This window comes from Anomaloglossus baeobatrachus, chromosome 1, assembly GCF_048569485.1.
Source record: "Anomaloglossus baeobatrachus isolate aAnoBae1 chromosome 1, aAnoBae1.hap1, whole genome shotgun sequence".
Taxonomy (NCBI): Eukaryota; Metazoa; Chordata; class Amphibia; order Anura; family Aromobatidae; genus Anomaloglossus; species Anomaloglossus baeobatrachus.
This window is the reverse complement of record NC_134353.1, coordinates 825,984,117-825,997,219: the sequence shown is the minus strand read 5'-3', so window position 1 is coordinate 825,997,219 and position 13,103 is coordinate 825,984,117. Positions and strand designations below refer to the sequence as shown.

General features: G+C 43.8%; 1 protein-coding gene across 3 annotated transcripts in view; it reads left to right on the top strand.

Annotated features, from left to right (window-relative positions):
* The first annotated feature begins 6,361 nt into the window (after positions 1-6,361).
* LOC142253486 (phospholipid-transporting ATPase IG-like) overlaps positions 6,362-13,103 on the top strand; it is a 258,210-nt gene continuing 251,468 nt past the window's right edge. For all 3 annotated transcript variants that reach the window (XM_075325103.1, XM_075325104.1, XM_075325105.1), the window contains exon 1: positions 6,362-6,744. In XM_075325103.1, the coding sequence (XP_075181218.1) occupies positions 6,718-6,744 (27 nt within the window). In that variant the 5' untranslated portion in view covers positions 6,362-6,717. The remainder of the gene's footprint in view (positions 6,745-13,103) is intronic.

The following is a 13,103-nucleotide window of genomic DNA, read 5'->3' as shown; positions in this document are numbered from 1 at the left end:
GTGATGTGGACTGCCTGGTCTGGAACTCAGGAGTCCGCTCCCGGCCGGTTGTGGGCCTAAGGAGCCGTGCCCGCTGACGCTGACCCATGGGATCTATGGGCCCTGGCGGTGGCCTTATCCCTCTCTGTGGGTGGCCCTATAATCCTGTCCTCAATCGGTTAAGTAGCTAGGCCATTGGTTCCGGTCCTGGCTTCAGGGTCCGAGTACCCCCTCTGTGCTACGGTTTCAAAAACGCATCAAAAACGCGCAAAAATGCGGTAAGAATGTATGGGGTTTTCGGTGCCATTTTTGAGCACAAGTGCACTAATCTTTCAGACTCAAGAAATTTCTTGAGAAAAATCCTTTTTCTAGTGTGAACAGAATCTTACATACAGTAACATACCAAAAAGAGACAAAAAGCACAACTTCAAAAAACACGTAAAAAAATATAAATAAATGCAAGTGACCTAAAAGGTGCAGAAATTGTGCAGAAAATCTGCAACATCAAAAACTCACTAAATGCTCATCATAGAAACTTAGCCTAGACTTTTTTTTTTTAAAGAAAAAGAATGTGCGTAAAGGGGCTTTACTGAGGGAATTTCCATATGTATTACCTCCTATCACCATAGACTAGGCAACTATAACAGATGCCCAGAAGTCAGGCGATCAAAACGAAGCATCTGCGCAAAAATGGTATCATTAAAAACATTAACTCAAGATTAAAAAAAATAAGCAGTCACTGAGCCATAGATCCTGAAAAATGAGAACATTACAGGTTGCAGAAAATGGCGCAAAACGTACACCACTTTTTTTGGAGAAACGCCTGATTTTTTTTTTTAACCCATTAGATAAAAGTAAACCTATACATGTTTGGTGGCTACGAACTCGCAATGACCTGAGGCATCACACCCACACATCAGTTTTACCATATAGTGAACACGGTGAATAAAATATCTCAAAAACCATCATGCAATCACACTTTTTATTTTGCAATTTTTCTGCACTTACAATTTTTTTTGCCGTTTTCCAGTACACTATATGGTAAAAGTAATGGTTTCATTTAAATGTACAACTCGTCCCGCAAAAAAACAAGCTCTCATATGGTAACATTGATGGAAAAATAAAAAAGTTACGGCTCTTGGAAGAACGGGAGGAAAAAAAAAAAATACGAAAAACGGAAAAAAATCGGCCAGGATAAAGGGGTTAAACAATAGTCATTTACTTAGCAATCTCTGGATTACAATTATAGACAAGACGTAGCGGGTACACTTCTTATCGGACCTTTCCTTAGAAGAAAGCACCATTAAACACAGTTCCTTCAAATTCACCTCAGTTGTTACTGTCCTTCTCAGCCACTGGGAGTAACGACGTTCTCGAATCTGGATACTCATTTTCCGTCCAACATCGTTCTGGCCTGTTACCTCTGATCTGTAAGTTACTCGGGGCTACTACTAAGCATCCATCTCTAGACGCTACCCATAAGGCCATGTGTCCACGCTGCGGAAAATGCGCGGATTTTGCCGCGGATTTCTCGTGGAAAAGCCGCGGATTTTCCGAAAATCTGCAGCAGCGGCACTTCCAAGCCATTTCAATGGCATTTTGGAAATGCTGTGTCCATGCTGCGGATTTTTCCGCGGCGGATTTGCCGCGGATTTTGATCCGGAAAAATCTGCAACATATCAATTATTGTTGCGGATTTTGATCCGGATTTTGGCTATAGAATTGGGAAGAAAAAAAAAAAAATCCGCACCAAAATCCGCGGCAAATCCGCACCTTTGAAAAGGTGCGGATTTGCCGCGAAAGTCGCGGATTTTCATGCAGAAAAATACGCAGCAACATTCTTCTGTGGACACATAGCCTATGGGTCGCGTATGGCCTCTTTAACAGTTTCAGGTTTAGTTACGGATATCTGTTCTGGCTTACCACCACCCTCCCTGTGTGTTTCTTTGCTCACGCCACTCGTTTGGACTCAACGTTTCAGCCTCCACAAGTCACCCACAGAATGCGACCAAAACATGACTTGACAGACTGCATGTCCTTCCTCCTCGCTAGCCATTCCCTCTCCGAGAGCAGTAATCTCAGCTGTACCTCCATACAATTAGGATCTTTCCAACTGTCCACTGGCTGTTGCCATTTAGAGAAGACCTTTCCCTACTATTACACTACATCTTATACTTTCCTATACCGTGTACATTACTTTCATACATTAGATTAATTCATATGTTATCACATATATGTAATTAAAGGGAAGGTATCGTCAAAAAAAAAAAAATTTCATTAACTGAAAAAATGTAAAGTAATAATGTTTTAATGTTTTGTTTAAATATTATTATTTATTTTTATCTGAGCAAAATATATATAAAAAAAAAAATTAAAAAGTTTGATATTTTCCACTGTTAAACACTAGGGGGAGCAGCTACTGAAATCCTACAGAAATCCTACTGTAGAAAAAACTCAGATTACAGCCTGCAGTAAAGTGGGCGGAGTCTGCTCTCCTGTGTGTGATGGCCCGCCCCCCCCCCCCCCCGCTCCTAATCTGAGTGTTTACAACAGATAACAGAGAATGACATGTAGGGACACAGTGCACAGCCATTTTGTTGATGACCACAAATGTCTAAAGTGTCACCAAGGACAGCAGGAGTATCACACAGGATAGGATTAGATACACAACTCAGCAGACAGTATCACAAAACATAGGATTAGATACACAGCCATGCAGACAGTATCACACGATAGGATTAGATACACAGCCCTGCAGACAGTATCACACAGGATAGGATTAGATACACAGCTCAGCAGACAGTATTACACAGGATAGGATTAGATACACAGCCGTGCAGACAGTATCACACAGGAGAGGATTAGATACACGTCTCTGCAGACAGTATCACACAGGATAGGATTAGATACACAGCCGTGCAGAAAGTATCACACAGGAGAGGATTAGATACACGGCTCTGCAGACAGTATCACACAACATAGGATTAGATACACAGCTCAGACAGTATCACACGATAGAATTAGATACACAGCCGTGAAGACAGTATCACAGGATAGGATTAGATACACGGCTCAGCAGACAGTATCACACAGGATAGGAATAGATACACGGCTCAGCAGACAGTATCACACAGGAGAGGATTAGATACACAGCTCAGCAGACAGTATCACACAACATAGGATTAAATACACTGCTCAGCAGACAGTATCACACAACATAGGATTAGATACACAGCTCAGCAGACAGTATCACACAGGATAGGATTAGATACACAGCTATGCAGACAGTATCACACAGGATAGGATTAGATACACAACCCTGCAGACAGTATCACCGGTACACACACAGGTACTCATATGCAGTGGCGCATGCGCACACACACACACACATACACACACAGCAGCGGGCAGAGTGGGGGGAGCTGCGGCAGCAGGCAGAGAACAGGAGGGAGGGGGGTGTAATTGGAGACGGTAACGGCGGCGGGGGGGGCGGCGGCGTCAGTAGCAGGGGCAGAGCAGGGACTGGGGAGAACAGAGGGATGGGATGTCATCGGAGACGGTAACGGGGCGAGGGGAGGGGAGGCGGCCCGTACTCACACATCCCGGCGGTTGACAGGGGTATAGTGGAGCAAACAGCACACGCTGTGAGCTCCACAATAATGGCGCTGATCTCCTCCCTGTGCTGTGATCTGGACAGCCCAGGGGGCGCGTCCACGTCACAGCAGACGCCCACTGTAACATTAGTGAATGGGGTCAGATCCCGACTACTGTTCTCTATGCACAGGGGCTGCCATAAAGGAATGAGTTACTGTCGTTACACACACGGCAAATCCAGCATGGCAGCCCCCAGTAAAATAAGAATTAAATAAAAACTAAATAAGCTGCGATTTTCATTTTGTATTAAAAATACTTGATTTCATAATCACTATTTTTAATACAAAAATAAAAACCCGCGATACCTTCCCTTTAAGAACCCATTTGGTGTCTTCAGGGTTAGGAACTCGACCACCATCAGTAGGCCCGAGCTAGGAAGTAGTTGCAGATGATGAACGAGCAGGGGTTTGCCATAGAGATGATCAGTCATCTGAGTGTCACAGACGTGGAGGAAACTCCTGAAGTACATGTGATACTGCGCTCACTAAATGCAGTAGGCTTGGGATGATGACAAAGGTGATGACTGGTTTACTATAGTCACTGCACAAAGGGAACTGGCCCTAGAGGAAGGAACCAAAACCCCAGAGCCTGGGCAGGTGAACAACAGCAGGACCCAAGACCATGGCCAGTATCACAGCATAGCAAGCATACAACACACCGCAATATCACAGTAGTGCAGTGTATGAGTGATCATCACGTAATGGCAAGTTCAAGTCTCCTAGTGGATCAATAACAAAAGTGGGGAAACCAGTTAAAAGGGTTGTCCATTACTACGGTAGGTCAACCCCTTCTGATTCCAGGTAAAATAAAAAGTCTATATTCACCTGAAGTTGCAGTAGTTCCAGCAGTGTCCAGACTCGCGGTGCTAGCGCCCCGTGTCTAATAAGAGCCGGACACAGGAGCGAACAGGAAATGAGCGGCAGCCACAGCACTGATATCCTGTTGAGTAACTCGTTTGACTGAAGGTGGGGAGACAGAAGGCGATGCCAATTGGATGAGGGGTCCAGGTGATGTCACAACTCCACGAGCCGTGGACACAGCTGGAATCGCACCAGCCTCAGAGATGAATATAAGCATGTGGAATGAGAAGGGGTTGTCCTAGTAGTGGACTGACATGGGTGACAGAGTCCTGTGGTGTGCGGCTGTAGAAGGTCGCATCGTTTGGCTACAAACTGCTCCCTAACAATCTATTCTTCCTGCTGTTGTGTAAATGGTATCCCATGTATCTTCTCTGCTTGATGTTAATCCCTTTCCTTTTAGGACCCTGCGGGTATCCTCACCTCTCAGTTGTTAATTATCATCTCTTCCCCTTGTGTACTTAAAAAAACTCATTTCCCCTTGGTGTTTGCTGGAGATAGAGTTAAATTCATATACAGCTTGAGTGCAAGGAGTCAATTTGTAATCATCTGAGGAAACATTGTTCTGGGTTAGGGCCCAGTCACACACAACGACTTGCCAGCGATCCTGACAATGATACGACCTGATAAGGATCGCTGGTGAGATGTCACACAGTCAGGCCTAACCAACGACGCAGTAACGATACAGGTCGCAGTAGCGATCTGTATCACGATCTTGGCGGTCACTGTGACCCTGTCACACAGCGTCAAATACAGCGATGTGTCCTGGCCAGCTGGAGCCCGAAGACCAAAAATGAACCAGAACAGTGTGTAACGAGCAGCGATCTCACAGCAGGGGCCAGGTCGCTGCTTAGTGTCACACACAGCAACATCGCTGATGAGGTCACTGGTACGTGTCACAACCTGTGACTCAGCAGCGATCTCGCTATGTGAGAAGTACCCTTTACTGTTTCTTTCCCTGAGTCATCTTGGAGATGAGTTGTTTGTTCACTTCCCACTGTGTGTGTTCCTGGTGTCTTCTTTAGCGCTTAATGGGGTTGACTAAGCACTCATCCCATCCGTTCCTTACCTTGGGCCCAGTTAAGGGTCAGCCAGGGCCAGGTATCCTGCTCGGCGCATAGGTGTGGAACGTATCTAGGGTGGTCAGTGGAGCCAGGGACCAGCAGAAGGTTGGATCAGGAGGTCACCATCTCCCCCTTCTCTAGACAAAGTGTTCCCTCTTCCCTTTCTGCCATTTTTGCTTGGTATTTCTCAATACCTAGCTTGACATGGACAGCCCCTTTAATATCATCCACCCTTTTCTTGGATTGTAAGAAAATAAAATAGCAGTGTTTGTGAATGACCAAACTAATGAAACATATGTATATCATGAGGTGAACAGCAAAATAAAAGACATACAAATGCCAGAATCGCTGCTTTGTGGTCACTTTGATTGCTTAAAAAAATGGAATAAAAAAAAAAGAGAACCAGAAAATTGACAAAACAGTAATAAAAAAACACCAAAACAACAAAACACCTGTTTTGCCCTAATACAACTCTATAGCGCAAAAAGAGAAGTCTAGCCTTAGGCAGGTGGAGAGGCGCAGTGTGACCCACAACCGCCAGGTGGCGCCATATTATGCGACCAATTGACAATGTTCTTGTATTGATATAATGGTGGCAGTAACAGCTTTCCCTCCAGTACAGGACAGCGCCTCCCCCGGCCCCGGCAGGTACAGCAGGGTGAGCCTGATATCAGCGCTGCGGGCGATACTCTGCAGCGCTGCAGGCCGTCACTCCCGTGAATGTGGCGTGTGTGCCCGCTCCAACTACAAGTCCCAGCATCCCCGGAGAAGAGAGGCGGGCGCAGTGCGGCGCCGGACATCCTCCTGTGCCGGCTCCCTGCAGCATGGCGGCGGCGGGCTCCCCGCTCCACACACAATAGCCACTTCCTGATCCAGCCGTGTGGGCGGAGAGGAGGCCATGGCGGTAGTGAGGAGGCGGGAGCTGTGTGCATGCTGCAGTCCGCACTACTCTCCCTATCATCCTCTGCTCAGCCGCAGGCGGGGGCACAGGATGCAGTAATGGGGGCTCTGTCCGCCGGTGCACTGCCGTGTATGTACGTCACCTCAGTGCCTTGCAGCCCCCGCCGCCGCCGTGCAGGTCATTACTGGAGCGCGCTGGATGTGGCGGCGGATGCCCGGACACTGCCCTCCGTGCCCTGGTGAGCGGAGCCCGAGCCTGCGCGATGTTCCGCCAGCTCTGCAGCCGCCTGGTGAGTGCGACCTGCTGCCGCCGCCTGATGCATCGTTATATTATTACCTTGTCCTCTAGCCCCTTCTGCACTAATCTGTCATTGCTGTATCGCCCAGTGCCAACACTACATATCCCAGGTCCATCCTGTGCGCTGCATTATTCATTATATATTCACTCACAGTATATACAGGCATTACCACACCCGTGTGATAGATCATTATTACAGGAAGCCTGCTATATGCCCCTATATATACGGAGGGATATAGGTATCCACTGCCTGGAGGATATGCTGCTGCCCATTGCTGGTATATATCATACATTGCAGGGCCATCCACGCTGCCGCTGGGTGATAGTGAAGCCGGCGGTGACCGGTGACATCCAGGGGTAGGAGCGACCACGGTCACCGGCACCGACACCGGAAAGCCCCAGAAATCTGTCCGGACTGATGGGTGATCACAGATCTCATTACAGACAGGAATTTCCACATTGTGCGGAGGGGCACGGAAAGTGATCGCTGTCGCGTGTGGATATACAGTGTGTGCATATATATATATGTATGTGTGTGTATATAGCCTATGTGTGTATATGGATATACAGTGTGTGCATATATATATATATATATATATATATGTGTGTGATATGAATATGTGTGTGTGTGTATATAGCCTGTGTGTGTATATGGATATACGGTAACGTATGTATGATATGAATATAACATCTGTGTGTATATTTATGTGTATAATATGTATATAACAAGTGTATGTATATAGCGTATGTATATATAACGTAAGTGTATATATGTATACAATATATATATATATAGTATATATGTATAATGTGTCTATATGAATATAACATGTGTACATACTTGTGTATAATATGTGTATATATAACATGTGTGCATATGTATATAACGTATACAGTGTGTGTGTGTGTGTGTATATATATATATGTACAGTATATAGCCTATGTTTGGGTATATGTATATAACGTATGTGTGGATATTTGTGTGTGTGTATATAGTATGTATATAACGTATGTGTATGAAATGAATATATTGTATATATGTACATATTTGTGTATATGTATATAATGTGTATAATGTATATGTGGATATAATACGTATATAACGTGTATGATGTGAATATAACGTATGTGTATATAATAATGCATATAATTTGTATATAATGTATGTGACGATGTGTATATAATATGTATAGTATACAACGTATGTGTGGATATAATCTGTGTATGATGTGAACATAACGTGTGTGTGTGTATATAACGTATGTGTATATATTTATGTATATAATGTGTATATAACGTTTGTGATGATGTGTATATAATATGTATACAGCGTATGTGTGGATATAATGTGTATATAACGTTTGTGATGTGTATATAATATGTATACAGTGTATGTGTGGATATAATGTGTATATAACGTTTGTGATGTGTATATAATATGTATACAGCGTATGTGTGGATATAATGTGTATATAACGTTTGTGATGATGTGTATATAATATGTATACAGCGTATGTGTGGATATAATGTGTATATAACGTTTGTGATGTGTATATAATATGTATACAGCGTATGTGTGGATATAATGTGTATATAACGTTTGTGATGATGTGTATATAATATGTATACAGCGTATGTGTGGATATAATGTGTATATAACGTTTGTGATGTGTATATAATATGTATACAGCGTATGTGTGGATATAATGTGTATATAACGTTTGTGATGATGTGTATATAATATGTATACAGCGTATGTGTGGATATAATGTGTATATAACGTTTGTGATGTGTATATAATATGTATACAGTGTATGTGTGGATATAATGTGTATATAACGTTTGTGATGATGTGTATATAATATGTATACAGCGTATGTGTGGATATAATGTGTATATAACGTTTGTGATGTGTATATAATATGTATACAGCGTATGTGTGGATATAATGTGTATATAACGTTTGTGATGATGTGTATATAATATGTATACAGCGTATGTGTGGATATAATGTGTATATAACGTTTGTGATGTGTATATAATATGTATACAGTGTATGTGTGGATATAATGTGTATATAACGTTTGTGATGATGTGTATATAATATGTATACAGCGTATGTGTGGATATAATGTGTATATAACGTTTGTGATGTGTATATAATATGTATACAGCGTATGTGTGGATATAATGTGTATATAACGTTTGTGATGATGTGTATATAATATGTATACAGCGTATGTGTGGATATAATGTGTATATAACGTTTGTGATGTGTATATAATATGTATACAGCGTATGTGTGGATATAATGTGTATATAACGTTTGTGATGTGTATATAATATGTATACAGTGTATGTGTGGATATAATGTGTATATAACGTTTGTGATGTGTATATAATATGTATACAGTGTATGTGTGGATATAATGTGTATATAACGTTTGTGATGTGTATATAATATGTATACAGCGTATGTGTGGATATAATGTGTATATAACGTTTGTGATGATGTGTATATAATATGTATACAGCGTATGTGTGGATATAATGTGTATATAACATGTGTCTGTATATGTGTGAATATGTATAGAATGCATGTGTGGTATAACAACTGTATATATGTATATACGCTGCGTGTATATATAATATATAACCCCCCCCCCCCTATCCTTGCGGGATCCTGAGCGGTGGTCTTGGTTAGTATCCGCAGTTACCTGTGTATGTGCCCCCCTCGGTGATGATGACCCTGCTTGTTTGCTGTCCCCACACATTAGCCTGTGTATGTTGCACCCTTCCCCGGTCACACAGTAGGTGCCGGCAGACGCGGCTTCCTGGCTGGTCACACTATTGTTCTTCTATGGACACATGGCACTGTTGTCATTCACTACACAGTAATGAGTCTCATGCACGCTGCACTTTTTTTTTTGTCTGGTATTGAACATAGACGCAGCAGAGCGGAGTTTGTCATTCATCTCTTTGGAGCGGTATGATTTGTACGTCACTACACCTGACGTGAGCGAGACAGTTGTAGAAATCATGGCAGACCCCCAAGCCCTCCTGTTCCGCAGTCAGACGTATACTGGCGTCTCCCTGTTGCGCCTGTGTAGGCAGAGTGCACTATAGCAGTAAGCAGCTGTCTTGTACTTTTAGCACCACTCATATCCTGGAGGAAAACCAGATCAGACATGTTAATAACCTACATGCCTGATCCTTCAGATTTGGGTTCCCTTCATACTTGTGTATGGCCAACTTCAGGCTCTGTTCACACTAGTTTTTTTTTGTTTTTTTTTCTCTCTATTTTCTGATGGATCCGTTATCCCACATTTCCAAGTGGACACTGATTAACCCCATATTGAGGTTCCAGCATTGTAGGTGGTACGGATCGCAGGCTGACAACCTGTGTGATCTGTAGCAGCGGTGACGGCAGCTTTCGCGTTAGACTGTTGGAGTTTGGGCTTTTTTTTCTGCATTGGGACGTGAGCGACGATGACTATGATGATTGATGATGTCAGTACTTGTCCACACTTTTTAGGTAGGAATTTGTCTGGTTTTGCGTGGGTAGGGCTATGTGCACACAGTGCGTTTTTCGGGTGTGTTTTTGAGCTCAAAACTGCATGACTTTGCTTCCCCAGCAAAGTCTGAGTTTTCTTTTTTGCTGTCTGCACACAACTTTTTTTTTTAAGCTGCGTTTTTGAGCTTAAAAAAAATGGACATGTCAATTCTTTCCTGCGTTTTTCTGCGTTTTCCGCCCATGCAATGCATTGGAAAAACGCAGAGATCAAAAACTCAGCCAAAAACGCACCAAATCGCGGTAAAAACGCATGCGTTTTTGGCCACGTTTTTTTGCCGCTGGTGCGTTTTTGTGCGTTTTTAGCAGCCAAAAACGCAGCGTCAAAAAAAACAGACTAGGACAAGACACGAGGCTCCTTACACTGTTCCAATATCTTAGTCTGTGTGACTAGATGGGGTTGGCATTTCTTAACTTTTCTTAACCTATGGATTTAATAAGCTGCCATACAGTCTTTCTGCTGAATCTCTGGCAGCAGATTACCTCCTGCAGAAATAAAGAATGAGGCACGCTGAATTTCAACAAGTCCGAATCTGCCTTCCCCCGACATCAGCTCATGGGGGGAGGTCACACAAAACATTCTTGTTAGTAACACTTGACAGTTATCACAAATGTACAGAAAACATTTAAAGGGGTCCAGGTATCTGATAAATCTGCAGTGACTATGTAACTGCAGCTGTATGAATCCTAACAGTGTGCAAGGCGCGTACTGTGTAGGTTCTCTTGTATTGCCGGTGAGACTAGGTAGTCGTGTCCATCCCCCTCATTTCCACTAGATGTGTCCAGCTTCTCCATACAAGTGATTTGAGAGAAGCCAAGAATGGCTATTCAACACGTGTGTGTGCAAATCACATATTTGTGGGCAAGTGGCCACCCCGCTCTCAACAATATCAGAGACTTGACAGCGTGCACCCTGCACATTGTCAGGATTCAGAAGTCTGCAGCCATATAGTCACTGCAGATCAGATTTGACAACCTTTCTAAAGGTTTATTAACATTAAACGTCACCTATCCCCTGCGGTACAGCAACTGCTCTAAAATATCCCCATCTTAATGGAGCGGATTCGTTTTTATCAGTAGTCTAATAGACAATGAATGAAGTGGTGGTGTGTATATTAGAGCCCCGTATCACAAAGTTATCACCGATTTCTATAGCGAACTAATTAGTTTTAATGCTGATAGTTAAGGCCTTCATACACATTAGATGGCTGTCAACCAAAGAAAGCTGCAGCCGATCATTTGACCGACAACCATCACAACCGTTTCTCTACTCGCCCATTCAGCCCCATCCTCTCTGTGAGAAAGCCACCAACGGCCATCCTCCCTTGTGAGGACAAGGCGATCGACAATTCCAAATCGGATGTGCTCGATCGTCATCTTCTCCAATGATCTGTTGGCCGGCACCCTCCTGCACAATAGTGTCGGCTAAACCCATTGATATTGGGTTTAACCTTATATAAAGATTACATCACACTCAGAATATCCTCGATTTACAAGATGACCCTCACCCATCATTGAAACCTGGGTCTCAAGCCCTCAATGTATTACTGCGGCATGATGTAAGGATGGCTGGTCCTGCAATCTCCATGTAATGTCTTTAGATCTTTGGACGGCACGTGACATTCCTCCTCACTGCTGTCTTCTAGTTATTATTGGGGTCCCAATAGGGGGTCCGCCCTCTTGTTCGTAGAATAATTCCCCATCCTGTTGTTGGATATAAATGTCCTTCAGGACTTTTAAAAGGGTTGTCTTCTCTAATGTGATCAGGAGCGCGCTGCCATCCTGCTTGCCAGGACTCGGTGTGCTTCTGAAGATAGACATTTCGGACCAGTGTCATCATGGCAGCGTCGCCGATCGAACTGAGCGCTCTCCGATACTGTAAGCAGAAGCTGCTTTTCCTCCAGCATCAGAGGAGCGTGGGACGCAGAGGCTGGTCGCATCCAGAGGGGATCAGAACAGCACTTGTAAGCGTTGTCCTCATTACCACGAAGAATGGCCACCTCCGTAACACCTCAGAGGTGGCCGACAAACTAGACAAAGGGCAGCATACTGTAAAATGTCTATCTCCATTCTTGAAAACTGAGAGGATTTTTAATAAGTGAATTGGCAAGTTGCATGATTTTATAGGTCCTTTGCTATTTTACTCATTTCAGAAGATGAGACAACCTTGTAATCGCTGTCAGTTCAGTGGTTAGCACTGTATGGTGGCTCAGTGGTTAGCACTGTATAGCGGCAGCTTTGTGTTGCTGGTTTCTTGGGTTCAAATCCCAACAATTACAACCTCCGCGAGGAGTTTGTATGTTCTCCCCATGGTTGCGTGGGTTTCTTCGGGTTCTCCGGTTTGCTCCCACACTCCAAAGACATACTGATGGGAAATTTAGATTGTGAGCCCCGATGAGGACCATGACTATTACATCTGTAAAGCTCTGTGTAATACCACTATATAAGACCCCCTTCACACGTCCGTGATGAAAACGCACATTTTTCATGGTCCGTGGTGTGGGTGGGAGTGTGTGCGCTCAGTTTGTGCTTTCAGTGTGTTCTCCGTGTGCTATCTATGCTAGCACACAGACAGCAGGAGCTTCTATGCTCCTGTCCCCAGCCTGCTGTCTCCAGTGCTGCTGCTGCTTGCGGGTCTGCGGTGTAGTGAATATGCATGAGCTTAATGAGCGGGCCCAGAAGCAGCAGCAGCACCAAAGACAGCAGCGCTGGAGACAGGTAAGTATAGAAAATGATTTTATTTGAGACAGATCTGTTTTGTCCGGTACATGTCACACTGA